The sequence below is a fragment of the Gopherus evgoodei genome, chromosome 1 (genome assembly GCF_007399415.2).
Source record: "Gopherus evgoodei ecotype Sinaloan lineage chromosome 1, rGopEvg1_v1.p, whole genome shotgun sequence".
NCBI lineage: Eukaryota > Metazoa > Chordata > Testudines > Testudinidae > Gopherus > Gopherus evgoodei.
The window spans coordinates 110,572,106-110,599,009 of NC_044322.1; the positions used below are offsets into that span (position 1 = coordinate 110,572,106).

The 26,904-nt window shown below is 41.3% G+C and overlaps 1 protein-coding gene across 1 annotated transcript in view; it reads right to left on the reverse strand.

The window, feature by feature from the left end:
• Nucleotides 1-606: 606 nt before the first annotated feature.
• The window catches only part of DCUN1D2 (defective in cullin neddylation 1 domain containing 2), a 59,631-nt gene continuing 33,333 nt past the window's right edge, over nucleotides 607-26,904 (reverse strand). Inside the window, 4 exon segments of the mRNA XM_030569073.1 lie at nucleotides 607-1,214; nucleotides 2,113-2,209; nucleotides 15,385-15,387; nucleotides 15,449-15,528. Of these exon segments, the coding sequence (XP_030424933.1) occupies nucleotides 1,135-1,214; nucleotides 2,113-2,209; nucleotides 15,385-15,387; nucleotides 15,449-15,528 (260 nt within the window). The 3' untranslated portion in view covers nucleotides 607-1,134.

The following is a 26,904-nucleotide window of genomic DNA, read 5'->3' on the forward strand; positions in this document are numbered from 1 at the left end:
GAACAACAAGAAGCAAGAGGCTTCATAATGCAGAGGAAAAAAAATCAACCCCCTGCCAAAGGTTTTCATGAAGGGGAGTTAAGAGATATTGTCCATATTGTGGTTATGTCTCTTTATTTTCCCCCTTCCTTTTTGAGGTTGAGATCATATCAGGAACTGCATGCACAGAACACTGTATTTACATGGAACTCAGCTCTTTTATGGTAAATTGAAGGCTATTAAAATCCTCAAATATGACCAATTCATTATTTATAAAGAAGTAAATGGAAAATGTAAAGTTGAAGAAAAATTGAATTATGTTTATCAATTAATTATAAAAATGTGTCTTTGGTTGTTTAAGAGTCTATTTAAAAAAAAGTAAAAAATGACTAATCAACACTGTAAATAATCATATTCAAACCAGTCTTCGAGTCAAAACAATGTAGAGCAGTCCTTGTGCAGCAATGATATTGACAGCAAACATAACCACACACACATCAGGTGAACACTGTGATGAAGAAGTTAATCTTACAAAGGGAAAAAAAAAACCAGACATGGTCTGTACATGTTTGAGAGCTTAAAAATATAAATCTAGAATCCTGGCACCAAGAAAAAAGTGTCAGTAAGTGTTTTGTTACAAGTTTATATTACGGCAGAAACTTACACAGAGCTGACTTGTATAAAAATACAACATACTACATAAGTTTTATTTAGGGATTTAATTTATATACCACAAATACTGCTTTTAATATAAGTACAATATAATACAGTTTTAATTATGCAACTGCTGGTGTTCATCTTGGATCATGAACTCAGTGGCATGCCGTACTGTCAAAACTTTAAAATGGCCTCTAGTTAAACTTCCCCAAAGTATAAAATCATGCAAAATCTACATCCTATATGATACAACCAGCACAATAATTGAAGCCAATATCCTATGAACAGCCAATATCCTATGAACAGCCAATATCCTCAAGATATCTTGAGTTTCTTCTTGCTGTGTCCATGTGTCAGCCATCATTTTCTTTAGGAGCTATTTCAAGTTTTGTCAGTGGCATTGAAACCAGTGACGGTGTGCACAGTTATTGGCGAAAACATCTTCATTACCTGATAGAGTTCAGACTGCAAACTTAGTCCATTTGGAAGTGTCTGTGGTTAGGAGGTTTTACGCTTTACTCCTGTGACTACTGGTCGTGCATATTCTACAAAATCATCTATGAGAACAGGCCATGCTCCTAAAGAGAAGTCAAACAATGTAAAAAGTCATAAAACTTAAAATAAATCTATTTAGTCTTTAAAAACAAGGGATATCAACTTCACAGCATGATCTATATCTTAGTCATTGAACTGGATATAACAAGGTGATGGCATGGACAATCTTTCACAAAGAAAACATGCCTAGCTAATAAAAGAAAACATTAAAGCATGTTCTCTCTGAGCTATACTCTGAGTGAAAACTATTTGCATGTTGTATCATAATTCATATTATGAGATGTTTATAATAAACTTGAGCTGAAAGCAAGATTATGGTACTCCTGTTAGAGACATTCATATAATGGGAACTATTCACATACATAAAGATACTCAACATGTGTACGTGTTTGTAGATTTGGGGCCACAGTATAATATATGTTAGTGAGAATACAAAAATGCAGATTTGTCCTTAATATTTTTTACTAGAAGGTTTCGTTTTTATTATTAGATATTTACATAGATTATGAACTAACAAATACTGTCATAAACTTAATTTTCACTTCCAGACTTCTATACGCTATTAAAAAGCTATTTTGTGTAGATATTTTTCTAAGTTTAGTAGCCTTATTTAAAGCCAATAAGGATTTTTGTATGAGAATACACATTATTATTATGGCTTCTGTAACATAACATGTTAGATAGCACGTACAGTACCAATGCAGTTAAGGACCGCTTACTTTCATCTGCATATTAAAGCAAAATCCTGTTCAGCCTACTTACAGGCAACATTCTTGGCAATAAATATGATCTAGTATATTTGCAGCTCTGTTCCCGAAAGTATACATTTTAAAACATGGGGTATAAGTTGTGTTTTGGAGTTTATTCACAGTATTATTTCAATTTTGCTAAATTCAATTTTTTAAAATACATATTAATTACCTTCTTCATCATAGTTTGACATATCATCTGCAATCATATTTCCAAAGTCTAACAGAAGATTCCAAGTATCTTTTGGGATTGATCTTTTGTGGTGTTCCTATGTAATATGGAAACAAAGTATATTGTTTAAGATACAGGCTATTTTCAAATTCTGCAGTTGCATTAAATTCATATTTTACTAAAAAAATCTTACAGTGTTATATACTAACACCATCCTGTAGAATCCTCTTTACTAACATTGAAAGCTTTCTAAGAAAACTACAAAATAAAATATTTCTAAAAAAGGTAACTGTATAGAGCACATTTAATAGTACCGATTTATTTCTCCTGATCTACTCCCAGCACTTTATTATTAATTATTATTATTATTTTAAGAACAGTGACTGTTAGGATCAAGCACTGAGACAAGCAACCAGCCAAAGTTCAGATCCTTGCTCCCCATTTGCAGTCTCAGGGCTTGTCTACATCAGAAAGTTGCAGCGCTGGTGAGGGAGTTACAGCGCTGCAACTTTGAAGGTGTACACATCTGCAGGGCATCACCAGCGCTGCAACTCCCTGTTTGCAGCGCTGGCCGTACTCCCGTTTTGTCTCGGGTGTAGAGGATCCAGCGCTGGTGATCCAGCGCTGGTAATCCAATGTAAACACTTACCAGCGCTTTTCTTGACCTCCGTGGAAGGAGGAAGCCTCTGGTAATCAAGCTGGTCTCCTTCCCCAGCTTGCTCTCCGCGTTCCCCGAACCCCGAGCAAGCAGGTCTCCTTCCCTGCGGTTTGCAGGGTGGTTCGGGGAACGCGAGAGCAAACCGCGGCGAAGCGGGTCTCCGTCCCCGGTTTGCTCTCGCGTTCCCGGAACCCGAGCAAGCAGTCTCCTTCCCTGCGGTTTGCTGGGTGGCTCCGGGAACGCGAGAGCAAACCGCGGCGAAGCGGGTCTCCTTCCCCGGTTTGCTCTCTCGTTCCCGGAACCCCGAGCAAGCAGGTCTCCTTCCCTGCGGTTTGCTGGGTGGCTCCGGGAACGCGAGAGCAAACCGCGGCGAAGCTGGTCTCCTTCCCCGGCTTGCTCTCGCGTTCCCGGAACCCCGAGCAAGCAGGTCTCCTTCCCTGCGGTTTGCTCGGTGGCTCCGGGAACGCGAGAGCAAACCGCGGTGAAGCGGGTCTCCTTTCCCGGTTTGCTCTCGCGTTCACGGAACCCCCCTTGAAGCCGCCCAACAGCGCTGCAGTGTGGCCACATCTAACACCACTTGCAGCGCTGGTTGCTGTAAGTGTGGCCACTCTGCAGCGCTGGCCCTATACAGCTGTACTAATACAGCTGTAACAACCAGTGCTGCAAAATTTTAGATGTAGACATGGCCTCAGTGGCTTCAGCAGGACATCAGATTGTATTTAAAGCTGCAAGATCAGCTCCACTTCTGGCCAGCAGGGGGAAAATGGTGTCACCAGATGACATGAGGAATCAAAAAACTGGTGTGTGGGTGGGTACAGAGAGTACAGGCTGAGACAGGCATAAGGTTGCTGGAGAGAGGCCAGAGACTGTGGGTGAAAACAGTCAATGGCAAAAGGGAAAAACCCATCATAGGTGGGCAGCAGGCTGGATATACCACCAAAAAACATAGGGAGGTCCTATAAAGGAACCAAAAAAACTGCTACCCCTTTCCACTGCCTCACACAACTTTTAGTGGAGTAGTAGCAGCAGCAGAGAAATATCTATAACAAATATGTTTAAAAAACAAGAGTATTCTTTGGGTTTTGCACTGGGACTCATAGATCAGAGCTCCTCCAGATTTAAGCCAGCAGCCTCCAAATTTTTGAAGGCCGTGCCCTCCCTTACCCTTATTAATGCCCCCTCCCCCAGAGCCAGGCATGGCTGGGAGGGGGACGCAGACAGGGGTAAGGGGGCCAACAGAGGGGCCAGGGACCGAGCTGCAGCTCTGCTCCCGCCCCTAGCCTCGGCCCCAGGTGGGAACAGAGCCGCGGCCAGGGGCTAAGGCTGGGGAGGGAGCAGAGCCACTGCCAGATCCACAGCCAGGCCCCCAGCCGGGGGCGGAGCTGGACCATGGCTGGGGATGGGACTGGAACAGCCATGGGTGGGGAGGGGCTGGGTGGTGCTCCCTTCCTGCCCCGGGGGTCTGGCCTGGATCCGTCGTGTGCCCCTCCTCCCCGAAAGACCCGCCATGCAACCTAGGTGGGCAGGCCCCACACTTTGGGACTTCTGATTTAAGCATACAGTTGATTAACAAGGACATTAACTCTTTTGGTTCATAAACTAACAGATTATTTGATTAAAACTTGTATTTGCTATGACAAAATAATTACTTGCATCATTACCAAGAACATCCTCCTGCTACATTACTTCTGGGGAAACTGAAAATAATTCAATAAACTATCTATGTGCAGATAAGGCCCCACACTGGCGAGCCTGTGGACCTAATTGGCCTGGCCCCGCTACACCTGCAGGGGAGAGGAGAGACCTAGCTCAGTTCAGGGCTGCTCAGGAAGGAGAGCAGTGTTCTACTTCTGATGTAAGAGAAGCCTGAGCTAGTTTGCCATCTGGACAAGACCTGCTAGAAGGGATGACTAGACCTTGGGGGATCAGCTGAAGCGAGACTATTTGAAGTTAAATCCGGGATAGAAGGGCAGGGTCCCATCAAAGACTCGTCAGACAACCCTGTTTGGAACTGTGGTTTTCCATTCTGTATAGGACTGAAGTGTGCTTTGGGCAGAGGGCCTAAGTACCATGACCTTGCAAGAAACAGTAACCTACCAGATGAGACCTGCCCAGTTGAGGAATGAGCGGATGCCACGGAGAAAACCTGGTCACAATCTGTTACACACAAAAAACTACATTAAAAGAACATTATCAAGGTTGCATGGTCAAGCACTGCAAAAGGTTAGGAAGTGCCAGAATTAAAGGTTGCCTGTGCAATCTTAATTCAGGCTTTTTATGCATATATAGTCTTTAATTACATGAGCATATACTAATCTGTCCCCACAAGATCCTTGCCTCATTCAGTGTATAGAATGGACTATGCTTAATGAGCAGCTATTCAATATTTTGTTTTTTTTTTCCTTTTTCAAAGGGTGGTTCCATGCTTTGTTTACTGCACATTAGTCAAACCTCGCTTTGAAGACAGAATTATAAACTTCCTCATGGGCTTTTCTGTGGTGTTCAACATATTAGAACTAACTATCTTCAAAACTTCCCTATGAGATGATGGGGTATTATCCCCAATTTACAGATGGGGGTTTAGGCACAGAGAATAAGGACAAAAGTGGCCACTAATTTTGGGTGGCTAATTTGAGACATTACTGTTTTTGAAGTTGCCTACCTGCAAGGATATACTGGGTCTACTTTTATAATCAGAGACAAGGAGTGAATGTATTGCAAAACTATATTTATTCAAGAGAAATGTTTTCCAAGATAGGACCTGATTTTCAGAGTGCTTAGTATTATACAGCACTATACAGCACTCGTATGTTCAAAGCAAGGTTCCCACTGGCTTCAGTGGCATCTGGGAGTGCTCAGCACTTCGGCAAATCAGACCCATTGGTCTTGAGACAGGCATTCAGAAAATGAGTAACACACAATTAAAGACCATCTGTGAAAAGTGATTTAAGTGACTTGCCCAGTGTCACATAGGAACTATGCAGCAGAGGCAGGGATAGAATCCAGTTATTCCTGTCAGCATTCAACTGCCTTAACCACAAGATCATTCTTTCTCTTACTACCATCCTCTGCCTCATTCACATACACACACCTTCCAGCTGCTGCAACAAATGAAGGAGGCTCCTACAGACAACAGCCTCTTTAACTACACAGTCCTAATTCATCCACAGAGCAGGTCCACCCCATGCATTGAATGAGGCAGGGGTCCTGTGGAAAAAATAGCATGTATTCATGTAATTAAAGACTATCATAATGCATATGCATGAAATGACCAAATTAAGGTTGCTTACGTAACCTTAATTCTGGCTTTTACTAACTTTTGAATGTTTGACTTTACAACCTTAATGTTCTTTTAATGTAGGTGTCTTTGTGTGATTTCCTAGGTTTAAACAGGGAGAGTATTCTCTAGTGCAGTGGCTCTTGACCTTTCCAGAGTACTGCTGCCCTTTCAGGAGTTTGATTTGTCTTGCGTACCCCCAAGTTTCACCTCACTTAAAAACTACTTGCTCACAAAATCAGACATAAAAATACAAAAGTGTCACAGCACACTGTTACTGACAAATTGCTTACGTTCTCATTTTTACCATATAATTACAAAATAAATCAACTGGAATATAATATTGTACTTACATTTCAGTGTATAGTATATAGAGCAGTATAAACAAGTCATTGTCTGCATGAAATTTTAGTTTGTATGGACTTCGCTAGTGCTTTTTATGTAGCCTGTTGTAAAACTAGGCAAATATCTAGATGAATTGATGTACCCACTTGAAAACCTTTGTGTGCCCCTGGTTGAGAATCACTGATCATGTGGGCACTGACTCTTCCGTCTGCTCTCAAGCTTGACCTATTCTGACCTGTCCCTTCCAATCTATCCCAGTTGTCTCTATTTCCCACCCTGGCTCCTCATTCTAGTCCTATTTTCTTTACTTAGCCAGTCCTAGTCTCCACCCCTCAAACGTCTCATCCAAGTCTCTTTGTCGAGCCAGTCAGTTCAGATAGAATTTTCAGTTTGTAGCAAAAAACCTCAAGCAAATCTAGTGAGCATTTGTAAATTGCAGTTTTTCAAATAAACTTGTTGGAAAGGTCTATTACTTGGGCAAATGGGGTGGATTTTCTTGGGAATAGCAAAAGTCATACCTCTGACACAAAGGCCACCCTCCTGCCAAATTTAAAGTCCCTACTGCACAGCGTGGGGTTACTAGAGCTTCTCAAAGAATGAGAATGAAAAACATGGGGAAAACATTTTTCACTAGCCTGGTTCTCAGAAATGGCTGAACTATTTTGGCTGAAATTTTCCAAAACAATTCAACCTGAGGCAGATAACCAGCAAGGAAAATTTCAGCCCAAACAGATGAAGTTCAGTAATGTTATAAGCAACTGAAAACAGGGTTTTATAATGGCAAGCATCAAGCAAATAATAATAGATGGTACCAGCCCCAGCTATACTACTGCTCCTAGAAGCAGGAATCTGAACAGACATATCTCAGAGCATATTTAAAGGACATGACAAAATGGAGAAAGCTACATATTTTAACCTTTGTTAGCTTAAATTTTTGACTTTTTTAAAAACCAGTTTTCAGAAGCCGTCCAAATGCAAAAATCTTAGGACAAAATTTTGTCAAGTAGGTCTACAAAATCCTCACTTTCAGGATAATGAATAAACCTCTGCTGTCCCAGAGCTGTATTCAAAGTATACTTGTGTGAAAATATTTACATTTAAACACATACTTGGGTTCACTAAGACCATAGACAGCGGTGCTTTGAAATTACCGAATTTCCCTTGGTAAACTGTAAGAAAAGTCTATTTGTTCAGAGAAAAGATGTTAATAATTGCAAAAGAAGAAGTGGCCGTGTACAGTATGATGGTTCTTCAAGATGGGCGCCCCTATTGGTGCTCCACTGTAGATGTGGCTGGCGTTCCAGCGCTGTTGATCGAGAACTTGGTAGCAGTCCGTTCCCTCCGCACATGTGCTGCTCCCTGCTGCCACAAGTCTAGCCAGTGTGTGCAGGCAATCCTTCCTCAGTTCCTTCGCTAACCCGCACAATCAACTAGAACTCTGAAGCAGAGTCCTGGAGCACCCACAGAGACATAATGTTATTGCACAAGGTGAGTCTCCTTCTTCTTTGAGTAGTGTCCCTATGTGTGCTCCACTGTAGGTGACTCCCGAGCAGTGCCCACCACTGGAGGCTGGGACTTCGGAGCTGAGTCTGATATGGATGATAGTACTGTGGCGCTGAATTTGGCATCTGCAGCCAAATCCCCCAGGATGGCACAGTATTCTGCAAAGGTATGTTCAGATGCCCAAGTAGATGCCCTGCAGATTTCTGATATAGGGATACCCTTGGAGAAAGATGCTGGAGGAGGAGATAGACCTCCTAGGAGGAGTGCATATTGAAGATGGGGGTGTTACATTACACAATTCATAACAGAGTTTAATACAGCTTGAGATACACTTGGAGAGTCTCAGCTGAAATCACTGTACCTTTTGACCTATTTGCAATGGAGAGGAAGAGTCTCTGAGATTTTCTGAAGACTCTTGTCCTGTCCAAACAGAAGGCCAAGGCTCTCCTCACATCAAGCGTATGGAGGATGGCTTCACTATTATCCTGATGAGCTTTGGAATAAAAGGCTGGAAGGTGAATAAAATGATTGAAGTGAAATGTGGAAGTCAGCTTGGGAATGAACTTCGGGTGTGGTCTAAGTACGACCTTGTCAGGAAGAACACAGTAAAAGAGGATGCGCCATCAGAACCACTATTTCCCCAGTCCTCCTTGCAAGGGTGATGGCGATGAGGAATTCGGTCTTCATGGAAAGGTGAGTTAATTAACAAGTGGCCACAGGTTCAAATGGTGGCCTTGTCAGACCTTTTAATATTAGGTTGAGATCCCACGGAGGCGTGGGAAGCCTGGGTGGTGGGAAGAGGTGAGAAAGCTCTTTGTAGTTGGATGTGAGGAAATTGAGTATCCTTCTGCCTGCTGATGGAAGGTTGCAACTGCTGCTAGATGACCTTTCAGTGAACTGATAAGAGTCTTGATTTCTTGAGAGTCGACAGGTCGTCTAGGATCACCACGGGATGGATGTATTAGGGATGATAACTTTGGGCTGGAACCAGATTTGGAATCTCTTCCATTTTTGTAGATAGGTATGGCGAGTAGCTCCTTTCCTACTATGCAACAACACCTCCTGTACCACCTCAGAGCGTCTCTATCTCTATGTGCTGGAACCATGAAAGAGCCATGTTCTGAGCCATCAAATCCGCACGTAGGATGAAAAATGCACCTCTCATTCTGGAACAGAAGGTAAGAAGTGATTGGAAGAGTCATTAGTGGACATAGTGCCAGCTGTGACAGGTAAGGGTACCACATCTGTTTGGGCCAGGTGGGAGCAATCAGTATGATGTTCACACATTCTATTTTCACTGTCAACAGGACTTTAACTATTAGAGGGAATGGGGGAAGGTATAAAGAAGGCCCTTGCCCAATGGAGGGAGGAGGGCATCTCCCATGGAGTGTTGTCCAATCCCCAGTCTGGAACAGCACTGTGGTCATTTCTTGTTCTGGTAAGTAGTGAACAGCTTTAACATCAATGTGCCCCATTGCTGGAATAGATTTAGTGGTATTCCACAACGTATTTCCCATTTGTGGTCATATGGGAATTTGCGGCTGAGACTGTCCCCCATCGTATTGTATATTCCCAGTAAGTAGGCTGCTGATATTAAGATATTGTGGGAGATGCACCAGTTTCATAGTTTTAGTGCTTCTACACACAGGGAATGAGACCTGGCACCTCCCTGATGGTTTATGTAATATACAAAAACCTGTAGGAGAACACCTCAGTAGCAGATTTAAAGGTAGCCATCCTGCAGCAAAAAAACTTCAGGACCAGACGTCAAAAAGAAACTGCTGAGCTCCAGTTCATCTGCAAATTTGACATCAGCAGCTCAGGATTAAACTAAGACAGTGAATGGCTAGCCAACTGCAAAAGCAGTTTCTGCTCCCTTGGTTTTCACACCTCAACTGCTAGAAGAGGGCCTCATCCTCCCTGATTGAACTAACCTCGTTATCTCCAGCCTGTTTCTTGCTTGCATATATATATACCTGCCCCTGGAAATTTCCACTGCATGAATCCAACAAAGTGGGTATTCACCCACGAAAGCTCATGCTCCAGTACATCTGTTAGTCTATAAAGTGCCACAGGACTCTTTGCTGCTTATGCAATACATCAGGCCATATTGTCTGTCATGACTCTTGTGTGCGTATCTTTGATCAGTGGGAGGAAGTGAGCTCACACGCTTCTGACCTCTCTGAGTTCGAGTAGGTTGAGGTGGAGGCATCTCTCGGCTGAAGACTATTTGCCCTGTATTGTGAGACCACTGAGATGCGCACTCCATCCTATGAGGGATGCACTGGTGGTCAGAAGCAGAGCCAGGGAAGACTGAACAAGTGGGATTCCTATAGAGATGTTCACAGGGTCCCTCCACCGTTCCAAGGATTGCTTGCCTCTGGTGGGCATCGATAGCAATTTGCTTATGTTGTCTCCGTTCAGCCTGTAAACCAAACCAACCCATTCTTGGAGGCATCTCATACATAGTCTGGCACGAGCGATAATCTATGTGCCCATGGCCATGTGTCCCAGGAGTTGGAGGCACTGTCTGGCTGAAATATGAGGACTGAATTGTACTGTCTCTATCAACGAGGAGAGACTAGGAATTTTTAATGTGGGAGGAGCACCTTTGCCTGAATGGAGCTGAGGTCGGCTCCTATGAATTCTAGCCTCTGTTCTGCTGTTAATGTCAATTTTTGTTCATTGATCTGTAGGCCCAGATTCTGAAACAGATCCAGTGTGGTCTGAGTGACTTGCTAGGCCCTTATGAAGGACTCTGCCCAGAGAAGGCAATCGTACATATAAGGATAAACCATGATGCTTTGAGAGCATAAGTGGGCCGCCACTGAGAGGACCTTGGAGAATACTCTGGGGACCGAGGAGAGGCCAAAAGGGAGTGCTCAGTATTGGTAGTGGTTTTGGTCCAGCATGAACCTGAGGGTAATGTCTGTGGCTCGGTATAACTGCAATGTGAAAATAAGCATCTTGGAGGTCGAGGGCTGAGAACTAGTCTCCTTTTCCTACCATTGGAATGATCTTGAACTTCTGAGCCCTAATAAACTTGTTGAGCGCTCTGAGGTCCAATATAGGTCTTCAACATCCTTTTTTCTTCAGTATCAGGAAGTAATGAGAATAGAAACCTCTGTCCCTTAGATGTGCAGGCACTGGTTCTATGGCTCATATGCTGAGGAGGTGGTTTATCTCCTAAGCACCAGGCTCTCATGAGAAGGGTCCCTGAAGAGGGACTGGGAAAAGTGTTTGGGAGGGGGCAGAAATGGACGGAGTATCCATCTCAGATGATCTCCAACACCCGTTTGTCAGAGGTTACCTATTCCCAGATGCTGCCGAACGGGGCAAGACTATCTCTGAAAGGATGGGTGGGGTTTCCTAGTGTGAAATGAGGTGAGTGTTCTCCAGGTACCTCGACTACCCTGTCAAAAGTGTCTCTTTGAGGTAGAGGGCTAAAAGGAAGTTTGCTGAGATCCCGATGTCTTTCATCTGGAGAACCTGGGCCTCTTCCTCTGAGGTTCATACAATCTCTGGGTATACTGAGATGGAAACTGGGATGAGAACTGAGCTGAGTATGGTGAGTAAGGTTTGAATGGTGGCTGAGTCCTGTGCCTTCTTTTGTACCCAGGTGTATAGATACCAAAGATCAAAGAGTGTGGAGAGAGGCAACAGTCTTTTCAGCAAATAATTTCGTCCCCTCAAAGGGGAGGTCCTCCACCATCATTTGGACCTCCTTGAGGAAGCCAAACAGATGAAGCCAGGAGGCCCATCTCATCACAGTGGCAGCTGAAATAGATCATGCTGCTGTGTCAGCTGCACCAAGTGCAGACTGGAGTGATCGTTTTGCCACCAGCTCGTGTTCATTAACCAAGGCTTTAAATTAGTCCTCAAGAGAATTGGGGAGCTGTTCAATAAAAGAATTAAGCTTCACGTAGTTCTGATAGTCGTGTTTAGCCCACAAGGCTTGATAGTTCAGCACTATGAATTAGAGGGTGGCTGAGGAGGCCTTCCTGCCACCCAGTGATAAGCGGTGGACTTAAAGTGGTGTTGGTGGCTTTTAGAGTTAATCACATCCAAAATGATTGAATTGGGAGGCAAGTGTGAGAACAGGAATTCCATGTCCTTTGCTGGCACACATCTTGTCTGCCCTCTTATAAGTTGGTGGGATGGACGCGGGGGTCTGCCACATCACCCTGGCAGGATCCAGTAGAGCCTTATTAATAGGGAGGGCCACTCTGGAGGAGGTGGAGAAATGTAGAATGTCCACCAGTTTGTGTTGTGACTCAGATACCTCTTGTAAAGATATGTGGAGTGCCTCTGCCATCCTCTGTGCCCAAGCCCTAGAACAGTTTAAAGTAATCCTCCATATATGGTGGAGGAGGCATCATCATCTTGTCTGGTGATAATGACAAGAAGTGGACTGGAGAAAAGACTTCCTTCTCAACTTCAGCTCCGGTTCCTCTCTTGCCTGCTCAGGGAGTTCAGAGGTCCTTGAGGCAATGGCTGAAGGAGGGTACTTCCTTGGCTGTGGGTAGGCCACACTAGCAGCGATGGAGGCCTGTTGCCTTTGGGCCTGCCAGGGATCCCAGTATGACCACTGAGATGGGAAGGGGCTCAGTGATTGGTACCACAGTTGCCCAAACCAGTGGGGCTGCAGGTCAGAGGGGTGATATGCCTAGTGTCCATAATGAAACTGGGCTCTGTATGACAGATGAGACGAGAGTGGGAAGCTAGCTCACATACTGATTCCAACAATGAAAAGGGCAGTGTGTGGCAGGAAGCTGTCAGTGAGTCAAGGGCTCTGTGTGAATTTGGCACCAGGGGCCCATTACTGAGCAGAGGAGAGTCCAGTATGTTGGACACTGAAAGATCCGTCATGCACTAGAAATCTGTCAGTGCAGAGGGCCTTGGTACTGGCAGAGGCTGTTGGTGCCAAGAGGCTTGCACCGGTAGTGTTAGAGATGTGGACCTGACAGCAGGGTCCGTCAATGCCTGGTGTATTGTCGGCAGTATTAACGTTGATGACCGTACAGATGGAGCCTTCCCCAGGGCGGATATTCTACATTTCTCATGTCCTGGCGGTAACAATGCTTCTTTGCCTGTGCCCATCGACTCCTTAGGCATTCCGACTTGCCCTGTCAGTTCAGTAAAGCACATGCCCTGGATACCAGATTTCAATGGCTTTGGTGCTGTCAGTACTGATGATACTGATTGATTGAGGTGAGGATTGTTTTCAGCTTGATCGGGGCTCGCTATGGGGACTCATGGACCTTTTCTTAGAGGCCTTACATGAATGGCTCGCAGCCATCTCTCTGAGCTCACCTCCCTTCAGAGTGGAGGGCTGTGGCGATGGCTCAAACCAGGACTCTAGAGGTTGAAGGGCTGACTCGATGAGCAGGAGTTTGAGCCTCAGTTCTCTGTTTTTCCTTGATCTGGGCTTCAGTTGCTGACACAAGCCACACTTCTGTTTCTCTCCCAGGTAGCGGATGCACTGCAAATGTGTCAGTCAGTCAGTGGGATAGATTCATTGCAACTGAGACACTTTTTGAAGCCCGGCTCTCTGGGCATATCCCTATGGGGTAGGGGGATCCCCCCAACAGGGGGTTGACAAAGTCCCTTTCTTTTTTTAAAGGCAACAGCCAAAATAAAAAGTAAACAATGCAAAGAAAGATAAAAAGGGCTTCAAAGGAAGCTAAAATTAACAATTCTAAGAGAACTAATGATCTGCAAACGGACAGCTCTAGCTCTGTCTCTAGCCAGGCGCAGTGGAGAAGGAAGGGAGGAGGGATTGCCTGCGCATGGCTAGCATTGTTCCCCACTGGCCACAACACATGCATGGGCAGGACTACTACCAAAGTTCTCCGATCAGCAGTGCACGGATGCAGGACACATCTGTAGTGGAGCACTCATAGGGACAATTACTCAAAGAAAAAACGAGGAGTCCCTTGTGGCACCTCAGAGACTAACAATTATTTGGGCAAAAAACTTCCGTGAGCTATAACCCACTTCATCAGATGCATGGAGATTAATACAGTAGGTAGGTATAAATATATAGCACATGAAAAGATGGGAGTTGCCTTACCAAGTGACGGGGGGCAGTGCTAATGAGGCCAGTTCAATTAGGATTGATGTGGCCCATTCCCAACAGTTGACAGGAAGGTTCGAATATCAACAGAGGGAAAATTATTTTTGCAGTGACCCAGCCAGCCACTTGCAGTCTTTATTCAGGCCTAATTTGATGGTGTCAAGTTTGCAAGAATTGTATGTTTTCAAGATAAACATTTTCCATGTTAAGTGTATGGAAATATCATGTAAATGAAGTAAAGTAGTTAAGTCAGATGCTTAATGACAGTATTTTGGGCTTTGTTTCTAAAGCCTAATTTTGTACAACTTTTATTTCCACCACCTACAGAAGTGTACTGATAATAGACTGATATTTTTAAATACTGTAACTGTTACATTTTGTTAACGATTGCTTTCTACAAAAGAAGTCAACCTAATTGCTCAAACAGAAAAAATGCACTCCATTTTTTATTTTAAAATAATGACTCCCAACCTCTCAAGTCAGCCACAACAATACTGAAATTTAAAAATAGGATATTGTATGCATAAATATCACAAAGATGGATCATTTTAGCTTGGTACAAAACACACTTGTGATAAGCCTATGTGCCTGAGGATAGGCAGGGTGTGGGCTCAATCTACAATTTAGGAAGTTAGATTGTATCTTCAGCCTCACAAATAGAGAGTACAGGGTCAAGTGGTTCCCAGACTAGGAAGGCCTGCTCCTTAAGGCCAAGAGACCTGGGTCTAGTCAGACCTGTTCAATCAGCTCCCTTCACCCCTTTGCCATAATTAGCCGCCTCCCAGTGTAAGGTGGCTTAACTAATTGGAGTCATTTGACAGACTGATAAATAACAGGGCCTCATAAAAGGGCAGAGAGAACTCAGTCTGAAGGAAGAGCTACAGGAAGTAAGTTGGTCCTCTGAAGTAAGTTCTGGAAGAACCCCAGGGAAGAAGGGGCAGATCTTATCCCAGAGCATAGAAGAGGAAAGGTAGCCCAGAGAGGCTGAGACTGTGAGAGGGAGTCATAAGAAACACTCAGGGAGTTAACACTCTATCCCAGAGCAAAGAGACGTAAAGGGAGCTCAGAAGTTGTTATGAAGAGGAGCTTTTGAGCCACATGAATTCCTGGGAGACAGAAAACCCAGTAAGGGGAAACTGAGAAGAGTGTGTTGCAGCATCATGCTCAGATAGCGGGGGTGGGGGGTGCTGCTAAACAGGCATACCTTATGAAACTGCCTCTAGGTATCATTTCCCTTTCCCCCATGAGAGAATTACAGAGAGGATTCATTAGTGCCTATTAACAATGTTCCATATCAGTTCTCGGAAAGCAAAATGCTGGAAAAAGAAACTGCTGTCATTCACTGGACTCTCGTCTTTTCTTTTCTTTCTTTTTTTTTTTTGGTGTGCACGCGCATTGGGAACACAATCTTACAAGCTGTGGGATTTGCCTTACAATTGCGCATAAAACACAGGAACAGAAAAATATACTTACCAACAAAAAATTTATTCCAAAGATCTAAAAATTAAAAACCTTCCTGATAAGACTAAATCCAATATGCAATTGCCATTTCTAAATCTGCAAAAAACAAGACAAAAAAAAAATCACATTTTACAGTGCTTTATACACAGTAAACTCTCAGAGTTTAAAAAGCTCTCTCGATTCAGCTCTCAGTTTTGATTTTACCCATACATCTCACTATACAAATGTATTGGCCAGTTTTAAAATCTCTTTTTATGACTAATGGTCTTAAGACCCAGTTAAAAAGCTGCCTGAGTGTTGAGATGTAGAAGCCTAGGATATGACTCCATGGTATACAGTCACAAAGATGTACTTGTTAAGTGTGGATCTGGAGTGCTCAACAGTTAAATAGGTCATACTACTGCATGTGACTTTGCTCGGTTACTTTTAACGTGTAATAAAAGCCTTTTGAAAGCTTTTCAAAAACTCACATTTTGAAGTACTGGTTCCCTGTGAAGTTATATATAATCAAAGCAGCCTGGTTTGATTACCATTGAAGATAGCAATTCAATAGTAATAATGGCATACGGAACAACGCAGGCATAAAGGAATCCCAATTACATACAGAGAAGAATAAAAGGAGGAACAAAACCTTGAAGTTATAACTGAGCATGCTAATGGATCTTCTACCTATATAGGTAGCACTCAGTGATTATCAGTAACCCTGGTTAAACCCCAGTTTGTAAAAGGTATTGATACAGAATCCATCTAGACATGCATAAAAGCAATTCACATGAAGAAAATGGTATTGATTTAACATTAATGTTTGGATTTAAATTCACAAAAATCAAGATTTTCAGTTTGAAAGATGCCAGATGCCTTGTCTCCTTGCCCATTTTGTGTGTTAGACTGGCATTTCTTAGGGCTTTTAAGGAAAAAAAAAAGCCTTCAGTCATCTGGAGCACAATATTTCTGCAGCAACCTTCATGGACAGTATAGCTTTCCTACAAGTCACTTACAACAAGAAGGCCTATACCCAATATAAAGACCTAGGTCACGGTTTATCAAAAGCAACTAGTGATTTTGGGTGCCTCACTTTTGAAGTACTCAACATGAAATACATTCAAAGTTGGGTGTAAATGTTTTAAGGTATTTGGGTACCCAAAAAAGGTGAGGTATTTAAATTAAAAGAACTCTTGAAAATCTGGCCTGTGGACTACAGTAGTTAGTTGCTTAAGTGAATCATGGCAAGAATAAAGCAAAATTTTAATATCATGGATACTGGAGTTCAGAATTCAGCCAAGTAACCAATGTGTTAAATGAGTGACTGTCCTTTGCTTAGTTCACTGGGGATGGGAGGATAATACATTCAGATGGAACCTGAACAGGGGATTTTTGGCTCCCAAAGTAGTTCTGCTTGTTAAGTTGAGACATTCCACTAACTTTTATTAGCAGTAGTGCCTTCTTTTCAAATATCTACTGAGAGAGAGAGAGAGAGAGATTAGTTTTAATCAAGAATTACAGTGTACTTGTCCAGGAGTCCTAGCCCGTAAGAAATTATCCAGAAATTCTGGCTGAAAACATAGGTTTATGATGGAAGTGTTACCTTGCCCATACTCCTCTACTCTACAGTATACTTAATGAGACATTATGTGGATATGTGACCTTATTTGTTCTACAGCAACATTAATTATCCAAGACCAGCATTTAAAAACTCAGAATTTAGTCCACACCCTCCAGCGGAAGCAATCTGTAATGCAGTGCACGCATATGGAAGAGGGAGGCTATATTAGGGGTAGGGGGGAAGGATGCTTTCTTGAAGGCTTATATTCATTCCCAACTTCCCATGATGCCTAGACCCCACTATTAGTGATCCTTGTAGATAAGAACATGTATGTTTCTATACAACAGGAGAATGAAGTAAAAGCCTCTAGCAAATTACACACACACAGTCAGTGTAAGAAATATAGGTATACAAAAAATGAAGCTTTTAGAGAAAGTACTGATAAGGTAATAAAGAGAAAGTCCCCACCTCTACCAAGTTACAGCAGAGGAACGTAACTAACATATCAGATTTGATTATTATAGCTCTGTCGTGTCACAGTTCAAAAGCAACCGTTTGGACTGAAGACAATTCATAAGTTTGAAAGGGAAGTTGTGGATGTATTTGGTACATTGTTAAAGCAGGCTGTATTTACATATGCATGTATGTATACTAATATACAAACAACTGCATTAAAGTTGTGAAGAGAAGCACTAAAAAGTCAGGAATTGACAAAGGTAAAGGTGCCCAATCACTTCCATCTCTGTGCTCTTGACTGTATGCATAATGGTTATATTATATCATCATACACTGTTTTCCACAGGATTCCTGCCTTGTTCAGTGCAGCAGAAGAATGGTGCTAAGCAAATGAAACAGCTGCTTCAGAATTTTTTCTATCCTTACTGTTGTTATCCCCCATTTTCACCCTCTAACTACTATATTTCCAGATAGAAAAATCTGTGGCAGAGCCCGTCTTTCCTACATCTCAGTCCAGTGCTCTGATCACAAAGCTATTCTTCCTCTTCCTGCAGACTCCTCTCATTTGCTACACATCATGCTACAACAATCACTAAGGCTGAGGTGCTATGGACTCAAGGCCCATACACCAAAGAATCCTGCTTCATTTTCTATCTGAAATGCACAATGAATGAGTAAAAGGACCTGTGTGAGGAGGTGGGGAGGGGGAGTTTGTCATAAGAAACTATTGTCATACGTTCATAAGATGGGACTAAGTTAAGACTGAGCTGGTTCAGCCTATAACTCTGACTGGCTTTAGGAAAACAAAAACAACAAAAAAAAGTCTTGCTAGGTAAGGTGCCTTCTTTTCCCAAAACATTTTGTTTGCAATCTAACGTACTGAATAGCTTATGTTCTTTAGAGATTAAGGTAACATTTAATACAACAAAAAATTTAAAGAAAAAGCAAAAACTCTGATAGAACATTTCCAACCTTCGCTGTGTGATGATCTGGCACTCATCTCCTCATTTTATGGACATGATGGTCCACGATCATGCAATACATGAACTTATTGTAAGAAAAATTATGACTATTTAAAACACACCAAGACAAACATTTATTTGGAAAGAGTTAATATATAATATAGTCAGAACAAAAATGACATTAGTACAAAGAGGATATTGTACACAACTATTTTATTCCACTACTTGTGTATACTTAATATTGAATGAACAGAGGAACTAATGTGAATAATATTATGGTTTCTATGATTCATTATGAGTTGATTGGTTTTGGCAATGGTCACTCAGCTCATAATTATGAAATGTTATCCTTTCCAATATAGACAAATCAACCTTCCAACACCACATGACATTTTACATTGAAAGCACATTATAGGAAAGCACTACTTTTCTGAGAAAAGTTTTATAATATTAGATTAAATACACCTGTTATGGACTCAAGGGATAGAAGTTCTCTGTGGCTTTATTTGATTTATTATAGCATCTATATTTAAATATATTCAATTATGAAAATGTTTATTGTTAATTAAAGTGAACTTGATTATTTCAAGATTGTATTTAATATGGTGAAAATTTTTTGGGAAATGTTAAATGTTATTCTAATATTAATACTATACTTTGAGGAGAATTCTCTGTGTGAATGTGCAAGCAATCTCTTGCACAGTAGGCAACAAAAATATAGGACAGGCTTGATATAACAATGTACGATAAGCATACTTCTCATGCAGAACGTAGAACTACACATTCATATTTCTAAATTCTCTTTTATGTAGTGATTTCTGAGGCAGATAGCAAAGAGAAAAATTCATAATGGGTAGTAAAGTTAGCATTAATGATTATCAGGGGTGTTGTATGTAAGACACAAGAGGCAACTGTCCCACTCCACTCAGCACTGGTGATGCCTCAGCTGCAGTACTATGTCCAGTTCTGGGCATCACCCATTAGGAAAGACGTGGACAAATTAGGAAGAATCCATTTCTCAAAATGATAAAAGATTTAGAAACTCTGACCTATCAGGAAAGGTTAAAAAACCTGGGCATTTTTAGTCTTGAGAAAAGAAGACTAAGACCTGGTCACAGTCTTCAAATATGCTAAGGGTTCTTATAAAGAGAATTGTGATAAATTGTTCTCCATGTTCACTGAAGATAAGACAAGAAGTAGTGGGCTTAATCTCCAACAGGGGAGATTTAGGTTAGATATTAGGAAAAATAACAAATATTCTAAATATAAAAAAGGGTAGTTAAACTCTGAAATAGACTTCCAGGTGAGGTTATATAATCTTCATCATTTGTAAGTTTTTAACAACAGTAAGGATAAGCAACTGTCAGGGATGATTTAGGTTTAGTTGGCCCTGCACAGCACAGGGGGCTGGACTTGATGACTTCTCAAGATCCCTGCCAGCCCAACATTTCTAAGATTCCTCAGTCCTAGCACTGCAAAAATCAAGATCTCCAAAAGTCATAACATTCCAAAAATTAAGTTTGTTCCTGCAGTGTTAACTTGGTCACATTGCATATCTTACACATTTTATACTGTATAGTAATAATTACATTAAAAATTACATTAAGAGAGAACATAGGAATAGAAAAAATACTACGCATGGAGAGATCTAAAAAAAAAAAATCAATCAAATTCATGGGGGAGAACATAAATCTTAGGACTTTCCTCACTTAAGTGTCCAATTTTTCAAAAACTTAATGTTGCATTAACGCTTTTTTTTCTTTTTTCCTTTTTTTACATTTAATCTCTACTCTTCTCTCCCACCCACTCCCACAAAAAAGGTAGAAGTGAGATATGGAATTATTTGGGAATTTTACATTCTACCAGCCTCATCAGAGCTTCTAAACTCGATGGAGTTAACTGTGCCAATAAACTAAAGGACTACTGGGCATCATTAGCATTTTTCCTTAATGCACTGCAAAACTCAAAGAAAAACTCCACTGCAAATAAGCAAAATTGGTTATTTTACATGCTCATAACTTTAAAACCACTGAAATAACAGCTTTTTGAAGTCTCTGTGAAACCTACAACTTTGCATTTTGTAGTTTTGTAGCTATTTAAAGAAGTTTTTAGCATGCAAAAACTTTTAATCAGAAAATTTGGAAAAAAGTCTTTTTGTACTTGAATAACTCAAAATTGGCTGACCTGATTTTTCTCCTTTGGGCTGAGAATCCAAGCATGAAAAAAATGTCACATCAAAAGGAATGTATTGGATAAAGTCATGAGCCACTGAAACATAGGGATAGGAATGGAATTTGGAGCTCAACTTCAGTGATAACAGCTGCTACCCATACCTGCAATAATACACATACCATGCACACATTACCTGCATATGAAGTTAGGGAGATCCTGAGTTAGGCCTATTTCCTCAAACATGTTTGGCTACTTAAAAAAAGAAAACATATCTCCTCATGGAATACAAAGTTGCCAAAAGCTGCAGGGGGAAGTCATACAACCACTACAATGAATTTGAAGTACTCAGAAGTTATGAGATTCCTTAGGCCACGGGTGTTTTATGTCCTGCAAGAACATTCTCTGTGTGGGCTTAGATTCAGTGTGTAGGTCTTGGGATTATTTACTTAACCATTGTACAGACATAAAAGCATCTTCATAAATAAGATGAAATCACCTTAGGAACCACTTTAGGAAAAGGACAGATAAAAAGACAGAAAATATCCTAATGCCACTAAAAGAACAGGAGAATTTGTGGCACCTTAGAGACGAACAAATTTAATTGAGTATAAGCTTTCGTGGGTTACAGCCCATTTTATCAGATGCACAGAATGGGAACATATAGTAAAAAGATACATATACATACAGAAAACATGAAAAGGTGGAAGTTGTCATATCAACTCTAAGCGGCTAATTAATTGAGATGAGCTATAATCATTTGGAGAAAAAAAAAGTTTGTAATCAAGATGACCCATTCCAGACAGTTAACAAGAAGGTGTGAGGATACTGAACATAGGGAAATAGATTCAATTTGTGTAATGACCCAGCCATTCCCAGTCTCTATTCAAGTCCAAGTTAATGGTATCTAGTTTGCAAATTAATTCTAGTTCAGCAGTTTCTCATTGGAGTTTGCTTTTGAAGCTTTTCTGTTGCAAAACTGCCACCTTTAAGTCTGTTATTGAGTGACCACAGAGGTGGAAGTGTTCTCCTACTGGTTTTTGAATGTTATGATTCCTGATGTCAGATTTGTGTCCATTTATTCTTTTGTGTAGAGACTGTCCGGTTTGGCCAATGTACATGGCAGAGGGGCATTGCTGGCACATCATGGCATATATCACATTGGTAGATGTGCAGGTGAATGAGCCCTTGATGGCGTAGCTGATGTGATTAGGTCCTATGATGGTGTTACTTGAATAGATATGTGGACAGAGTTGGCATCAGCCTTTTTGCAAGGATAGGTTCCTGGGTTAGCGTTTTTGTTGTGTGATTGCTGGTGCGTATTTGCTTCAGGTTGGGGGGCTGTCTGTAAGTAAGGACTGGTCTGTCTCCCAAGATCTGTGAGAGTGAGGGATTGTCTTTCAGGATAGGCTGTAGATCTTTGATGATACGCTGGAGAGGTTTTAGTTGGGGGCTGAAGATCACGGCTAGTGGCGTTCTCTTATTTTCTTTGTTGAACCTGTCCTGTAGTAGGTGATTCTGGGTACTCTTTTGGCTCTGTCAATCTGTTCTTTTCACTTCAGCAGGTGGGTACTGTAGTTTTAAGAATGCTCAATAGAGATCTTGTAGGTATTTGTCTCTGTCTGAGGGATTGGAACAAATGTGGTTGTATTTCAGAGCTTCGCTGTGGACAATGGATCATGTGGTGTATCCTTGATGGAAGTTGGAGGCATGCAGGTAAGTATAGTGGTCAGTAGGTTTCCAGTATAGGGTGGTGTTTGTGTTAACATTGCTTATTAGCACAGTAGCGTCCAGGAAATGGACCGCTTGTGTGGATTGGTCTAGGCTGAGGTTGATGGTGGGATGGAAATTGTTGAAATCATGGTGGAATTCCTCAAGGGCCTCCTTCCCATGGGTCCGGATGATGAAGATGCCATCAATGTAGCGCAAGTAGAGTAGGGGCATTAGGAGACGAGAGCTAAGGAAGCACTGCTCTAAGTCAGCCATAAAGATGTTGACATACTGGGGGGAGGTCATGTGGGTACCCATAGCAGTGCCGCTGATTTGAAGGTATATATTGTCCCTGAATGTGAAATAGTTGTGGGTGAGGAAAAGTCACAAAGTTCAGCCACCAGGTTTGCCGTGACATTATCAGGGACACTGTTCCTGATAGCTTGTAGTCCATCTTTGTGAAGAATGTTGGTGTAGAGGGCTTCTACATCCATAGTAGCCAGGATGGTGTTTTCTGGAAGATCACCAATGGATTGTAGTTTCCTCAGGAAGTCAGTGGTGTCTAGAAGATAGCTGGGAGTGCTGGTAGCACAAGGCTTGAGGAGACAGTCCACATAGCCAGACAATCCTGCTGTTAGGATGCCAATGCCTGAGATGATGGAGTGTCCAGGATTTCCAGGTTTATGGATCTTGGGTAGCAAATAAAAAAACCCTGGTTGGGGTTCTAGGCATGTCTCTGTACAGATCTGTTACTGTGCTTTTTCATGGAGTTTTTTGAGCAGATGCTGTAGTTTCTTTTGGTAATCCTCAGTGGGATCAGAGGATAATGGACTGTAGAATGTGGAATTAGAGAGCTGCCTAGCAGCCTCTTGTTCATATTCCAACTTATTCATGACGACGACAGCATTTCCTTTGTCAGCCTTTTTTATTATGATGTCAGAGTTGTTCCTGAGGCTGTTGATGGCGCTGGGTTCAGCAAGACTGTGGTTACAGGGCAAGTGATGCTGCTTTTCCACAATTTCGGCCCATGCACGATGACAGAAGCAATCTATGTAGAAGTCCAGTCTGCTGTTTTGATCTTCAGGAGGAGTCCACACAGAATCCTTCTTTCTGTAGTGCTGGTAGGAAGGATTCTTTGGGTTAGTATGTTGTTCAGAGGTGTGTTGGAAATATTCTTTGAGTCAGAGACATGAAATTCCTGGTACACCCACACCTTGAATATTGCGTGCAGTTCTGGTCAGCCCATCTCAAAAAAGATATATTAAGAACTGGAAAAAGTACGGAGAATGGCAACAAAAAATGATCAGGAGTATAGAGGAGTTTCCATATGAGGAGAGATTAAAAAGACTGGGACTGTTCATCTTAGAAAATGGATGATGGAGGGGAGGGGTGGGAAGAGGAATACAATAAAAGTCTATAAAACCATGAAGAGTGTGGAGAAAGTGAATGCGTAAGCGTTATTTACCTCTTCACATAACACACAACCAGGGATCACCCAATGAAACTAACAGGCAGCAGGTTTAAAACAAACATAAGGAAGTTTTTTTTACACAATAACAATCAACCTGTGGAACTCATTGCTGGGGTGTTGTGAAAGCCAAAATTATAACTGGGTTCAAACAGAAGTAGGTAAGTTCATGGAAGATAGGTTCATCAGTTGATATTAGCAACCCTGTGCTCTGGGTGTCCCTAAACCTCTGACTGCCAAAGCTGGGAGCCGGACAACATGGGATGGACCACTTGATAACTGTCCTGTTAATTCCTTCTGAAGCATCTGGCACTGGCCACTGTTGGAAGAGAGTATACTAAGCTAGATGGACCATTGGGTCTGATCCGGTATAGCCATTCTTATGTCTTATCTACATAGTCTCCCCCATATTATATTCTGAGGGTGAAAGTCTTATAGGTGAAAAGATAGAAGAAGAAGAACATATCTCTGGAAATAGCTTTTCATCTAAATTAGAAGCTCCAGAAGTTTAGAATAATTTTAGTATAAATAAATGTACAGGTCTTTTTGGTTATGGTATAGAACAGCTGCTCAGTGGTCTATTAGTGTATGGCAAACTACACTATTAAGATACAGAGAAATAGTTGGTAAAATTAAAGTAGGCTGCGAAGCATATCCATTGTTGTTTTGGACTTGTTGATGGTTTGGTCACATTGGTCTGAACCTAATGTAAAAACCTGCAATAGCATCACGACCAACCAGGCATGAAGGATGAAAGGGATGGGTCACAGGGCTCTTAAAACACCTTTCCCATTGCCCAAATACACATAGCATCTTAAATAGCTCATCTAAATAGATATCTGGGAAGAATGAATCTAGAGGAGTAACTAAGGATGATAGATTAACAATAAAAAAAATCCCACAGGAAGAGTAGGACTCTCTTTTGCCTGAGACAATTTTGTGAGAAATAAGAAGAAATAATACTCCTATTTTTAACATCTGGATGTAGCAGTTATACAGCCTATATAATACAATCACACACTATGTAGGCATTAAAGGCTAATTTTACACCAAATATATTAGTTGCAGGCACTTAGTTCCTAATACATAATTAGGAGAGAGGAGGTAATGGATTCAGCCCTTGCAAGGTTTGGTACCCTAAAAGCTTTGAGATACAGAACTCTATCAAGGAATCTTAAGAGCAGAGGATTTTTATGCTCTTAATGTCACCATTTTTGCCTCCCTCCTCCCCAATAAATTGACTTTCAGGCTTTTTTAAAGGGGTAGTTAACCATGTTCTTAGAAGGCTGAACTAAGAGGTAGCTCACAAATCAAGTAAGCAGTTTGAGAAACTGCAAGTATTCTCTATCAGTGTTAACCTCTTTTGTCAAATGTATAGCCAATGATTTTAGTTTATTGTTCATTTACTGTGTGGTTATGATTAACTAATACGTTATGTCATATATAATCAATGTATGCTAAATAGAGTTATGTTGTAGGATTATAGAAGTATAAGACTGATCAGTAGTTAGAAGGGATAATTCTATATTAGATATCTAAGTAAGCAGGGCTGAAACACAAGTTTTGTAGGCTGAGGCCTGTAAGATTTTAGCTTAGCAATTTTAGGCCTTGGAGATAAGAAATGCTTGACACAAATAAGTGACCAAAGAATGATCCTATGCCACAAGATTCTGGGAAAAGATATACCAATGGGTGATACTGTGAAAAATTAACAGTAATGTTTAGCTTACAAGATGCCCAGTAATCACATTTTTCTAACACATGCCCTAACCAGCATGACATGTGTAAATGCTAATAAGGTATAGATAAAAATCACATTATAAAAAGGAGCTGCCCAGAGCAGGAAAATTGAGCTCCCTATGGGAAACTCCAGCAGGAACCATCCATCTACTAATGATTAATCTATGAGACCCTAACACTATTGTTAAGGATGTGAGTATAACCGTATTTGCAACTTGGGTAATGATAACTTTAATAAAACTTGTAAAACAGACTAGATCTTGTACTTGTGAATGTGTGTGTGGTCACTACCCTTGGTCTTTGTGTGTTCCTAGAGACTCTAAATCTGAAGCAAGTAGCACAGGTGACTTTCACTCTGTTAAGCTTGAAACTGTGGTGACCGGAGCCAAACCTACAGTGATGTAATAACACATTACAAAATTAACTTCAAATAAAATAAAAGGATACAAATTCTGCACTTTATGCAGCCACTTCAGTGGTAATTATAACTATATAATGTGAGTATTCATGTATTAAACAAGATTTTGATAATTCCAAAGAGATACAGAAACCTGATTACATTGTGGAGACAGACAGTATCCTCATGAGCTTTTTGTTTATAAACACTCAAACATTAATATCTGCAGGACATGCTCACCAGTTGCCATTCATGAATTTAAGATTTTTTACTTTTGGGACAAAACTAACATTACATGAAATTGCAAGAGAAAGACAAATACTTAAAAAGTGTTATAAAAATATAGGCCAGTATACTTTCACTAATTATGCTAGGTTTTCACAATCGGACACTGGAAAAGAACCCCATGCTATTTGCCATTGTTTATAAAAGTTAATCACCATCTTCATAGAATCGTAGAACTGGAAGGGACCTTGAGAGGTCTTCTAGTCCATTCCCCTGCATTCATGGCAGGACCTAAGTACTATCTAGACCACCCCTGACAGGTATTTGTCTAACATTCTCTTAAAAACCTCCAATGACAGAGATTCCACAACCTCCCTAGGCAATTTATTCCAGTGCTTAACTACCCTGACAGTTAGGAAATTTCTCCTAACATTCAACCTAAACCTCCCTTGCTGCAATTTAAGCCCATTGCTTCTTGTCCTATCCTTAGCGGTTAAGGAGAACAATTTTTCTACCTCCTCCTTGTAATGACTTTTTATATACTTGAAAACAGTTACATCCACCCTCAGACACTCTTCTCCACATTAAACAAACCCATTTTTTCCCAATATTCCCTCATAGGTCATGTTTTCTAGATCTGTACTCATTTTTACTGCTCTCCTCTGGTCTTTCTCCAACTTGTCCATATCTTTCCTGAAATTTTGTGCCCAGAAATGGACACAGTACTGCAGTTGAGGCCTTATCAGTATGGAGTAGAATGGAAGAATTACTTCTTGTGTCTTGCTTACAATACTCCCGCTAA